The sequence below is a fragment of the Rhinatrema bivittatum genome, chromosome 15 (genome assembly GCF_901001135.1).
Source record: "Rhinatrema bivittatum chromosome 15, aRhiBiv1.1, whole genome shotgun sequence".
Lineage (NCBI taxonomy): Eukaryota > Metazoa > Chordata > Amphibia > Gymnophiona > Rhinatrematidae > Rhinatrema > Rhinatrema bivittatum.
This window is the reverse complement of record NC_042629.1, coordinates 34,518,974-34,532,085: the sequence shown is the minus strand read 5'-3', so window position 1 is coordinate 34,532,085 and position 13,112 is coordinate 34,518,974. Positions and strand designations below refer to the sequence as shown.

At 47.5% G+C, this 13,112-nt stretch overlaps 1 protein-coding gene across 5 annotated transcripts in view; it reads right to left on the bottom strand.

Annotated features, from left to right (window-relative positions):
• The window catches only part of NME7 (NME/NM23 family member 7), a 310,951-nt gene that overhangs the window by 130,078 nt on the left and 167,761 nt on the right, over window positions 1-13,112 (bottom strand). For all 5 annotated transcript variants that reach the window (XR_003852753.1, XM_029577812.1, XM_029577811.1 and 2 more), the window contains one exon: window positions 2,863-2,927. Coding sequence is in view for 4 of the 5 variants with exons in the window: in XM_029577812.1 (XP_029433672.1) it covers window positions 2,863-2,927 (65 nt within the window). In the remaining variant the exon portion in view is untranslated. The remainder of the gene's footprint in view (window positions 1-2,862; window positions 2,928-13,112) is intronic.

Sequence of the window (13,112 nt, the reverse complement as noted above, 5' to 3'; positions counted from 1 at the left end):
CTCTGGCTGGAGATCTGAGGCTCGGAGCCAGGCCATCCGGCAGACACCAATGCCCACCGCTGCCAGCTTAGCAGACGTTTTGAACACGTCGTGGGTGGAGCACACCTCATCTTGCCACATTCCAAACCTTACTGGACAAGAGCCTAAAAATGTCCTGTTTCTGCTGGGGCAGACGCTCTGATAACTCCTGGACTTGTTTTCAGACGTTCCCAGAGTACTGTCATATACAACTGGTAGGTTGCAATATAAGAGATCAACATGGTGCCCTGGAATACCTTCCTGCCCAGTGCATCCAGTGCTCTATGCTCTCGGCCCGGAGTTGTGGAGGCATGGGTACAGGAACGCTTGGCCTTCTTGAGCGCAAATTCCACCACAACAGACTGATGTGGGAGTTGACGCCTCAAATCCCAAGGCCTGCTGTACCAGATAGACAGCATTAGCCTTCCTATTTACCAGAGACACGGAGATGTGGTGCTCCCAAATTCTAAGGAGTAGCTCCTTGAAAATGTCATGTACAGGAACAGCTACCACGTCCATAGGGGCATCAACAAACTGGAGAACCTCCAGCATCTTATGCCTGGCATCTTCTTCCATCAGAAGCTGGAACGGAATGGTTTCTGCCATGGCCCGGACAAATCCCGCAAAGGTCAAGTTTTCAGGCGGGGACAGGCACCGCTCCTCTGGAGGAGATTGTCCTGAGGGAAAATCCCAGAGTCCTTGGACTCTGAGGTATCATCCCCCCCACAGGTCATACTGGGCATCTTCTTCACTGAGATCACTTGGAGACACCAGTGGAGGGCCTCTGTCCAGGCCCCCTCAGTTTGGGGACTGAAGGCACTGCAGGCACCAAGGCCCCTGAAGGACCCAGAACTGTACCAAAAACGCTGGTCACAGAACCAAGGGCCTTGGCAGTGGCTCAGGCTGTGCTGGGCCTTCCTCAGAGGAACCCATAATGGGAATCACACCGGACGGAGGAGGCAACGGTGGCCACCAGGGCATCGATGGACCCCCCGTGTATCAGAAGTGTGGGGAGGACACCAAGAAGGAAACTGAGGCGCTCCAGCAGTGGTAGCAACAGTACACAATAAGCAACCAAATGTCCAATCTTGTAAATATTTATTATGTAGAAACCAATATATGCAAATGAGCCTGACTCCAGCCGAGTTTCGCCCTCTTTCAATAGGGCTGCATCAGGGGTATTTGCATGTATAAGTACTATGTCTTCATCAAAGTGTTGTATATATGGGCTATGGGCAATGCAAGATTTCTCCAATCTATGCAGTGCAAAGCGCATCGATTTAGCCAGAAATAAACTCCGGATCTCAGCAGTGTAGAAATCGCTTTGATCACTTTCAAAGCTGACTCCAGTCAGCTTTGAAAGTGATCAAAGTGACTCCAGTCAGCTTTGAAAGTGATCAAAGCGATTTCTACACTGCTGAGATCCGGAATTTATTTCTGGCTAAATCGATGCACTTTGCACTGCATAGATTGGAGAAATCTTGCATTGCCCATAGCCCATATATACAACACTTTGATGAAGACATAGTACTTATACATGCAAATACCCCTGATGCAGCCCTATTTGAAAGAGGGCGAAACTCGGCTGGAGTCGGGCTCATTTGCATATATTGGTTTCTACATAATAAATATTTACAAGATTGGATATTTGGTTGCTTATTGTGTACTGTTGCTCTCACGGCTTTATTAAGCAACCTTCCTTGCTGCTCCAGCAGTGGTGCCAACAACGAGGGTGTAGGCTCCGGCAACGGTGGAAGCACTGGCGAGGCCAGCGGCTCAATGCGCTGAAGGGCTTGGACCACTGCCAATTGCACCCTATGATGCAACTCCTCTTGGAAGTCTGCTGAGGACAGAGCAGATGGAGGAGGGGGAGGCATCATCAGATCTTCCTCCGAGCCCCGAGGGAGATCGGTGCCCAGCACCAGCATCGGTGGGGAGCACCTGGGACTCCAGGGTTTGATGGAGGATGGTGCCTCCTCTCCGCAGGGTTGCTTTGGGGGCATCACAGCTGGTGCCAGTGCTGACCCGAGCCCGGTGCCATGTGAAGACGACGACCAGTGATGATGCTTCCGGGACTTCCCCCAGTGCTCAGCCCAGTCTTTTCCCAACCACTATCATCAACTGTTCAATTTTGTGGTTCTTGTCCTCATTGCAGTCATGGATAATCTCATGAAATTACTCTTAATGATACCAAATACAGTAGCATGATTGATTTTCTTATGTGAATTTTAGCTATGTGACACACTCAAGCTTTGGAAAGGTTGCCTTCAGATTAACTATTGACAAAAAACTGTCATTATGGAAACATTTTTAAAAACTATGGTGCGCTTGCAGATCCAAGGATACCTTGTACCCATGCACCTGCAAACTATTTTTCAAAGGGAAACTCTGAGGAGTGGGGAAGAGGCAATTTTCAAAAGTATAAAGTCTTCTATGGGAATAATTTTCAAAGGGACTTCTGTGTATTTTACATGCAGATGTGGCCTTTTACAAAATTGCTAGCTTGATAAGTAGGGAAACTTGCACACGTACATCATGTTTATATATAATTTTATGTAGACTGAGCAGAGGCGTTCCTGAGGGCAGAGTTGGGAAGAGATTTATAAGTTATACAATTTGACCATGTGTGTGTACATTTTAAGGGAAAGTTTGGGCCCTCCAAATAGTGGATGTAACTTGGGCAGAGCAGTTTTGGTAGGATCAGTTTCAATGTGTATTTATGCATACACGTCCATTTTTTAAACTGGTGAAACTTATTTGGATAGAAATTATGCAGGATGTTTGAAAATGACTCTCCCTACAATTCTGAGTTCTTCTTCAGCCTACAGTCACCTCCAAACTTACCATCTGCAGTGCTGAGATTTCATACTCTGCCTCCAATATTGCAGTAAGAATCTTTCCAGTCAGCCCTGTCAATGCAGACATAACATTTGTTAACTTTGTATAGTTTTTCTCTTACTTAAATATGTTAAGAATCTATCATACCAAAACTTAGAATTCAGTAATTCATTCACATACAGGAGATCTCTGAGGGAGCAGTAGAGATTATAGAGCTGAGCAGTTGGTGGATAGGCAGACTAGATAGGTCATATAGTCTTTTTCTGCCATCAATTTTCTATATTATATTAAGGAGTAAAACTATTATTGTATTAGTGAAAACATCCTTAGTAAAAGAGTCTGGTGTTTTATGCCACTTCCTTTCTTAGATGACTATGTCAAGGTTCTCGTTTTTTCTTAAAATATTCAACTGCCCTTTGTAAATATGTATATGTCAAAAATTAGCTCTAATAAATGTACTGTATCCAACAGTGGCCAATCCAGGTCACAAGTATGTGGCAGGATACCAAAAGGTTACTAAATGCCATGCTGCTTATCTTAATAATAGTTTATGGATTTTTCCTCCAAGAACTTGTCCAAACCTTTTTTAAATCCAGCTACACTAACAGCTTTTACCACATCCTTCAGTAATGAATTCCACAGCTTAATTATGCGTTAAGTAACAAAATATTTCTCCTATTTGTTTTAAATGTATTGCCTAGTAACTTAATAAAGTGACCACTAGTCTTTGTACTTTCTGAAAGAGTAGACAACCAATTTGTATTTACCCATCCCATTCCCTCATTATTTTATAGACCTCTTATATTTCCCTTCAGATGTCCTTCTCCAAGCTGAAGAACCCTAACCCCTTTATCCTTTCCTCATAGGGAAGCTGTTCCATCCCCTTAACCATTTTGGTCGTCCTTCTCTGTACCTTCTCTAGTGCAGCTATATCTTTTTGATATGCGGGTCCTAGAATTGCTCACAGTCCTCAAGGGGCGGACTCACCATCGAGCAATACAGAGGCATTATGACATTTTCCGATTTATTCACCATTCCCTTCCTATTAATTCCTTACATTGTTTGCTTTTTTGACTGCCGCAGCTCATTGAGCTGATGATTTCAATGTATTATCCACTATGACCCCAGATCTTTTTTCTGGGTGGCAACTCCTAATATGGAACCTAACATTGTGTAACTACAGCATGGGTTGTTTTTCCCTATATGCTACACCTTGCACTTGTCCACATTAAATTTCATCTGCCATTTGGATGCCCAATCTTGCAAGGTCCTCCTGTAATGTATCACAATCCGCTTGTGATTTTACTACTCTGAATAATTTAGTGTCATCTACAAATCTGATCACCTCATTCGTATCCCTTTCCAGATCATTTGTAAATATATAGAAAAGCACTGGTCCGATCCCTGAGTCACTCCACTGTTTACTTTTTCCACTGAGAAAACCGACCATTTAATCCTACTCTCTTGTTTTCTGTCTTTTTACCAGTTTGTAATCCACGAAAGGACATCATCTCATTGATATGAACAGTCATCCATTAAAAAAATCAATTGAACTGAGCCTACTAACTCAGCATAGGCCACTATGCCTATGATCTTCAGATCATAATAATTTGAAGTCACTATCTAACCAAGCTGAATATGAACTGTTATCTGAAAGCCTGTTTAAAGAACTGCAGCTACCAGAGATATGTAGCTGCTCAGCATGTGAACGGAAGTTTGTAAACCTCATTTTCTAATTCACATTCATATTGGTCAGGAGTTTAAATTTAGTTGCAGAATGTAAAATTATTTTAATGCCGTGTTAAAAGCATGTGTACACATCACATATGTGCACCATGTAATATATAATTACTGCAGTTTATACCCCACCTTTGAACACTTTTTCACCTGGAGTTTTGTCAGTTCCTTGATTCTATAACAACTACAAACCACTTGGGTGCGGCCAGACAAAATGTGCATTCTGATTGGCTTATCCCCAACCTTCAGTTTGCCTCAGTTGATCATTATCCCACTACTAATGGCCTGCTAAAGTAAATACACCATTTATTGCACAACTGAAAGTGAACATGCTAACAAAGGTAGTTTTAATTACATCTTTTAGCATTGATGTAATTAAATTATTCAAACAGGAGGCAGAAGTAATAATCAAATTCTAAAGGGTCAGGAGAAGACCCAGCAGAGTAAGTCAGACCCATAGCAGTCTTTTATAGAGAGTATTAGTGTTCAAATAATTCCAGATGCAACAATGATCAAAGTAATTTTTGACAAATAGTCTTTCTGCAGTACTGAAAAAGAAAGCAGGAACTAATGAGAGGCATATGGAAAGAAGACAAGGTCAAAGAAAGCAAATGTTGCTTACCTGATGTAACAGGTGTTCTCACAGGACAGCAGGATGTTAGTCCTCACAAATGGGTGACATCGAGGATGGAGCCCACCACGGAAAACTTCTGTCAAAGTTTAACAGAACTTTGACTGGCCCCTACTGGGCATGCCCAGCAAGGCACTGACCCTGCAGCCAGCAGGGGTCTCCCTTCAGTCTGATTTTCAAAGCTACAGGCAGTGCCTAAAAAAGTAAAAACTAAAACAAACCCAACACCGCGGGGTGGCGGGCGGGTTTCGTGAGGACTAACATCCTGCTGTCCTGTGAGAACACCTGTTACATCAGGTAAGCAACATTTGCTTTCTCACAGGACAAGCAGGATGGTTGTCCTCACAAATGGGTGAGTACCGAGCTGAGGATGTCCTGACCTGCACCAAATGTACCCAACGATGTGCAACAGGCACAACAACTGGGGTGGAATTTGGTAAAGGGCATCCGCACCCTACCGGGAAGGTGGAAGGGTGTTGGTACATCAAGTTGGAAAAAGGTTACGCAAGACAGATTGGCCGAAGATGGAGTCCTGTCTTCCAGCTTTGTCCAAACAATAGTGGGCTGCAAAGGTATGGAGAGAACTCCAGGTTGCAGCTTTACAGATGTCAGGAAGCGGCACCGATCGAAGGTGTGCCACTGAAGTCGCCATGGCCCTCACAGAGTGTGCTTTTACACGGTCTTGAAAAGGAATGCCAGCTTGCTGATAGCAAAAAGAAATGCAGTCCGCCAACCAGGAGGAAAAAGCCTGCTTACCCACAGGTTGTCCTAACTTGTTAGGATGGAAAGAGACGAATAATTGAGTGCTCTTCCTGTGAGCAACTGTACGGTCTAGATAAAAAGCTAGAGCCCGTTTGCAGTCTAGGGTATGCAGAGTCTGTTCCCCGGAGTTGGAGTGGGGCCTGGGAAAAAAGATAGGTAGTATTATGGATTGATTGATATGAAACTCAGAAACTACCTTAGGTAAAAATTTAGGGTGAGTGCGGAGTACCGCCCTGTCTTGCAGGAGTTTAGTGTAAGGCGGATAGGTGACTAAGGCCTGTAACTCACTAACCCTGCGAGCTGAAGTAATGGCCAACAGGAATAATACTTTCCATGTGAGATACTTCAATTCACAGGAGTGCAGAGGTTCGAAGGGTGGTTTCATTAGACGACCAAGAACCAGATTAAGGTCCCAAGATGGGGCTGGAGGACGTAAGGGTGGCTTCAGATGGAGCAAGCCTTTAAGAAAGCGTGTCACCAGGGGTTGTACTGAAATAGGGACACCCTCTATACCTTTATGGAAGGCGGCTACCGCACTGACATGCATCCTAATGGAAGAGGTCTTTAGACCGGATTCTGAAAGGTGCCATAAATAGTCCAAGAATTTAGAGATTGGACAGGAAAGGGGATCAAGGGACTGAGAAGTGCACCATGATGTATACCTTTTCCATTTATATGAATATGATCTTCTGGTGGAGGGCTTTCGTGAAGCTATCAGGACACGAGAAACCGAATCGGAAAGGTTGAAAGGCTGAAGGACTAACCTTTCAACATCCATGCCGTCAGGGACAAGGCTTGGAGGTTGGGATGGAGGAGGCATCCGTCGTTTTGAGTGAGCAGATGCGGATCCGTTCCCAGAGGGATGTGCTTGCGGATGGAGAGATCCTGGAGTATGGGAAACCACACTTGGCGTGGCCAGTGGGGTGCTATCAGGATCATGGTTCCTCCGTCCTGGCGAAGCTTCACGAGAGTCCTTGACAGAAGAGGAAGTGGAGGGAATGCATAAAGCAGACCTGTCGTCCACTTGAGGGAGAAGGCATCCCTGGGCCGAGAGTGCTGGCTGCGAATGAGAGAACAGTAATCGTCCACTTTGTGGTTCTGAGGGGACGCAAAGAGGTCTATGCGGGGAAAACCCCACTTGTGAAAGAGAGAGGTCACTACTAGAGGATCGAGTGACCACTCGTGTGGATTGAAGACACGGCTCAGCTGGTCTGCCAATACATTGTCTACTCCCGGCAAGTAAGTGGCCCTGAGGTACATGGAATGGGAGAGGGCTTCTGCCCAAATCTGCGCAGCTTCCTGACACAGAAGGAAGGAGCCTGTGCCTCCCTGCTTGTTTATGTACCACATGGCCACCTGGTTGTCTGTCTGAATTAAGATAATCTGACTCGATAGATGATCTTTGAAAGTTCTGAGCGCGTAGCGGATTGCTCGAAGTTCCAAGAAATTTATCTGGTGATCGGCTTCCTCTGGTGACCATAACCCTTGGGTTTGTAAGTCGTCCACATGGGCCCCCCAGCCGATGTGGGAAGCATCGGTGGTGAGGATTACCTGTGGATCTGGTAGGAGAAAGGGTAAGCCCTGAAGGAGGTTGACTTGAGTCGTCCACCAGGTTAAAGAGAGGCGTAGCGCTTGTGTAACTGTGACGATGGAGGACAGAGGCTGAAGAGCCTGAATCCATTGGTGCCGCAGAGTCCATTGTGTTACTCTCATGGCTAGTCGGGTCAAGGGAGTGACTTGAACCGAGGATGCCATGTGTCCTAGGAGGATGAGGAATTGGCGAGCTGTGGCAGTGTGTTGAGACTGGAGCTGGCGAGCTAGGGACATGAGAGTTTGAACTCGTTGAAGTGGAAGGTAGGCTTTTGCCTGTAAGGTGTCCAAGTCTGCTCCAATGAAGGATAAGGTCTGAGATGGGACCAAGCAAGATTTCTCGTAATTGACAAGAAACCCTAAGGAGAGGAGTGTGTGAATTGTCAACTTTAGGGAGGATTGTGCAATTTGAGGGGTGGAGGCCCTGATTAGCCAATCGTCCAGATAGGGGTAGACGTGGACACCTTCCTTCCTGATAAATGCTGCTGCCACTACGAGACATTTGGTAAATACTCGTGGAGCAGACGCCAGCCCGAAAGGCAGTACCTGGTATTGATAATGGTCGTGGCCTATCAGAAAACGCAGATACTTGCGATGAGATTGTGTTATCGCAATGTGGGTATAAGCGTCCTTGAGGTCGAGAGAGCACAGCCAATCCCCCTTTTGCAACAGAGGGAGCAAGGCGCCCAGGGTTACCATCTTGAACTTTTCTTTTTGCAGATACTTGTTGAGGGCCCGAAGGTCCAGAAATGGACGTAGCCCCCCTGATTTCTTTGGTATTAGGAAGTATCTGGAATAGAATCCCTTCCCTTGTTGACAAGGAGGGACGGGTTCTATAGCATTTGATTGTAGTAGAAGGGATACTTCTTGTTGTAATTGAGTCAAATGGCTGGTTAGACTCCATGCCTGAAGGGGCGGGGAGTCTGGCGGAAGTGTTATGAAGTTGAGGTGGTAACCCTGTGCGATAATTGCTAGCACCCACTGATCTGAGGTGATCTGTTTCCAATGATGTAAGAAATGGTACAGCCGACCTCCCACAGGGATGTGTGGAAGAGGGAGTTGGCATGTGCTCAATACAGGGAAGTCAAAGGCCCGCCGCAGGCCCAGGAGGTGGGGCTACAGTAGGTCTTTGCTTTCTCGGCTGACGAGGCTGAGGCCTGTTAGAGGACCGTGCAGGACGAGCCCTAGTTGACGGAGGGTAGTAGCGACGTGGTCGAAAGAACGACTTCTTAGAGTCCTTCTTTTGCGGTTGCTTGGAGGACACCTCAGGTGGAACAGATGAGAGTTGTTTCAACGTCTCATGGTGGTCTTTTAACTCCGCCACAATCTGTTGAATTTGCTCTCCAAACAAATTGTCGCCTAAGCAGGGTAAATCAGCAAGACGATCTTGGACCTCTGGGCGAAGGTTGGATGACTTTAACCAAGCCCAACGTCTGGCTGAGATGGCTGTGGCTGAAACCTTCGTGGAAGCATCGAATATGTCGTAGGCAGTCCTAATCTCGTGCTTCCCTGCCTCAAATCCCTTGTGAAGAAGGGCTTGAAGCTGCGGTTGGTATTGGTCCGGCAACGTGTCAGCATAGTCTTGCATCTGCTTAAGGATGGCTCTGTTGTATTGAGTAATGTAGAGTTGATATGAAGCTATGCGGGAAATCAACATAGCTCCATGATACACTTTCCGTCCCACACTATCTAGGAATTTGTTGTCCCTGGTAGGTGGGGTAGAAGAGTGCAGCTTAAGACGCTTGGCCTTCTTCTGCGCGGACTCAACCACAACAGAGCGATGATCCAGTTGAGGTTTTTGGAAACCTGGTGCTGACTGGACAAGGTATGTGGAGTCAGCTTTCTTGTTAACTGGTGACACCGATGAAGGAGATTCCCAGTTTTTCTTGAGCAGATCCAAAAACACCTGGTGTATAGGGATGGAAGTGATGATTTTTGGAGCATCCAGAAATTGAAGTAATTCCATCATCTGGTGTCTGTCATCGGCTTCAGATTGGAGCTGAAACGGTACAACTTCTGACATCTCTTTCACAAAGTTAATGAAAGATAGATCCTCAGGAGGAGATCTTTTTCTACTCTCTGTAGGAGATGGTGGCGAAGGCAAATCTGTGTCAGAAGATGTATCATCATCATCACCCCAGGTATCGTAGGGATCATGTGGGGCTTGTAGCCCTGATGGACCTGGCTGAGGCTCTAAAGGCATCGATGGAAACCTAGGTGGAATCGGTGCGGTAGGTGGAACCAGAAATGGCATCGATGGCTTCGGTGCTGCCGATGGAATCGGTGCCTGGCACGGAATCGATGGAGCCGAAGGATAAATCGGTGGAGATATACCAGAAGGTACCGATGGAACTACCCCGGAAGGGGGAATTCGAAACGGTGTTTCTCCTGCCGATGAGAAACCAGTTGGAGACGGTGGTGTTGTCGATGGTACTGGAATAACCGATGGAAGGGCCGTCATAAGTGCCTCCATGCGGCGTAGTAGTGGTGCTAGAGCTTGCACCAACGGCTCGGTGGTCGGTTCCCTCCTCGGTGGCGAAGCCGGCGCCGGGGGCGGCACTGGAACCGGTGCCGGAGACGGTGCCGATGGAGGTTGTAATTTCTTCATCGCTTTCTCGATGGCCTCCTGGACCAGCCGGTCCAGTTCTGCCCGGAGACCAGGGGTAACCATACCCGGCTCGACGGGAGAGGGAGGCTGAGGCAGGGCCGGAGGGACCACCGTAACCGGTGGGATCACGGCCCCCACACCCCGAGAGGGTGAGGGTTTCCTCGATGCCGGCGAACGAGACGTGGAGGGTGTCCGGTCTGTTCGCGGCTTCTTTGTCGGTGGCTCGGCTTGAGCGGAGGTCGATGGCTGTGGATCCTCGACAGGCCGAGACTTGTGCCGTCGATGGCGATGCTTTTCTTTCCGATCCCCTCGCCCATCCGGGGAAGGGACGGGAGTCGACGGCCGAGAAGCGATCGATGGCGGACGGTCACCGGAGGGTTGACGATGATGGTACAACTTCGACGGTGCCGGTTCCGATGACGTCGATGCTATCGATGGCGTTGGGGTGGGTGCATGGAAGAGGAGCCCCATCTTCTCCATCCTGGCTTTGCGACCCTTGGGTGTCATTAAGGCACATTTGGTGCAAGTCAGGACATCATGCTCACTACCCAAACACATTACACAAACCCTGTGGGGGTCTGTGATGGACATAGTCCGGGTGCAATCCGGACAACGACGGAACCCCGTTGCCATGGCTGGAAGCCAAAATTTAGGCTGGGGATCGGTGAGGGCCAAAATCGACGGTAGTCGATGGAAAAGGCAAAAAACTTACCGGGTTCCGTAAGATGAGTAAAAAATTTGTCGAAGGGAGACCCCTGAGGGGCAAATTTTCTTCGGAAATTAACTTCCAAATTCCTGTCAGGAACGTGGTTAGAGAGCTCCTTTCACCGCGTGGCAACTGCTGCGCGGAAAAAAGAAGACTGAAGGGAGACCCCTGCTGGCTGCAGGGTCAGTGCCTTGCTGGGCATGCCCAGTAGGGGCCAGTCAAAGTTCTGTTAAACTTTGACAGAAGTTTTCCGTGGTGGGCTCCATCCTCGATGTCACCCATTTGTGAGGACAACCATCCTGCTTGTCCTGTGAGAAAGAATGTGAAAAGTCAAATTATAGAAGTAAAGTAGAAGGAAGAAAATAAGAGCACACTTAAAAGAACATATATATTTCCTATCAACTTTAAAATGTGATTTCTGGCTTGCAATTAACTCACTTGACATTGAGCACTGAGATAGGATTAATGACAAAGAATAAGAGAAAGCAGAGTTGCTTACCTGTAACAGGTATTCTCCAAGGACAGCAAGATGTTAGTCCTTATACATGGGTGACATCATCAGATGGAGCCTTGTACGAAACTTTGATCTCAAAGAATCTAGAACTTTTAAACATGCCCTACTGAGCATGTGCAGCTGTAGTCATCACCCTGTCCCCTAGGCAGAGTCCCTCAGGCCATGATATAGCTAATATATGGAGAAACCAACTCCTGGGGTATGCAGGCAGGTTTCGTGAGAACACCCGTTACAGGTAAGCAACTCTGCTTTCTCTGAGAACATATAGGCTGTCCGAGCAGGACAAAGTAGGAAACCGCACATTGCAGAAGCACTACCCATCTCTCTTTTGCCTGTGAGGCGGCTGACCACAAGGAGTCCAGTTTCGAGAAGAGTTGGGTTCTACAAAGAAAAACCACAGAAATGACACAAAACCTTCATGTGTAGCAGGGGTGACTTAGGCAAAGGAGAGATGCGAGTATGAGCAGAAGCATGCTCTGCATCATGGAAAACATTACAGGCAGGGTTTTGGATCAGTAGCCCTGACAATGAAGTAGGCCTAGAACCTCCCGGGTACAGGAAAAAGCCTAGAGATGTAAACAAGAGAAGGACCCTGGGACGAAGACCGCATAGTTTCCTTTGGCGTTAAAAGACAACCAAAAACCCAACTGGGGCCCCAGAACACCCCAGAAAGAAACTGTGGTCCACTGACATCCGAAGGACAAAATGTCTCTACAGAAGTGTGCCCATGTGTGATTGATAGGCACAATGAGCAGAAAAGCCCAAGCAATGCTTGGAGAATAATCAGCAACAATATCAGGGCCTGAGACAGACCCTATGAGAAAGCACCTGACATAGCTGACCATGCAGGACAGCATCACGAGTTTCAGAAGATGAATGTCAATCCTTGAATAGATCATTAGCTCAACTCCTAAGCAGGGAGAGAAGCTAGGCCTGAAGCTCACCCACACTGCACACTGTCAAGGGCAGGGCTATCCATCCTGTTTACAGGATCGGTCAGGTGAACAGGAAGGCACTGTTTCTGAATGGCAGTGACATCCTTTCTCCAGGAACGAAGAAGGGGGGACACCCCTTGTGGGGGTGGACAATTGGGCATTCAGAGGGGAACCCATAAGGTTTTCCCTGAAACCCAGTTGAATCTCCCCTTCTTGAAGGGAGAGGAGTAATGGGAATCGGGGCCTCCTGATCCCAAAACCTTTCAACTCTCCCGCTGAGAGTTGAGTTACAGTCACTGATCACTGACCAATCCTCCACAGGCAGCTAACCCTCAGATGGGGATGTCACAGTAATCAACGGAGGAGCCCCAGAAAAAGCTGTTGCTGTTGTTCCCCAGCCCTGGCCTCCCATGAGATGCACAGATTCAAAGAATCGAGGCTCTGGCTCAGAGAAAAACAAGCAGGGACGGAACATCAGGGGCTTCCCCACTAAAGGGGTTCATGACATGGGAGGGGGGGTGGTGTCGAAAGACATACTCCTCTTCCGAGGGAGAAGACTCCCGACTCTACCCTCCCGGTGTCTACTCCCCCTTAGGGTTCGATCAGGAACGCAGTCCTAGATCAGTTCTGTGGTTGTGGTGCACAAACTGTTGAGCTCACCACGAGGGAAACACACACAGATACACCCATACAGAAGAGGGCAACCGGAAAAAAAAGCCATCCGCTGTAAAAACACGCTGACCAGTACTCATACAGTGGTATCCACTTGCTGG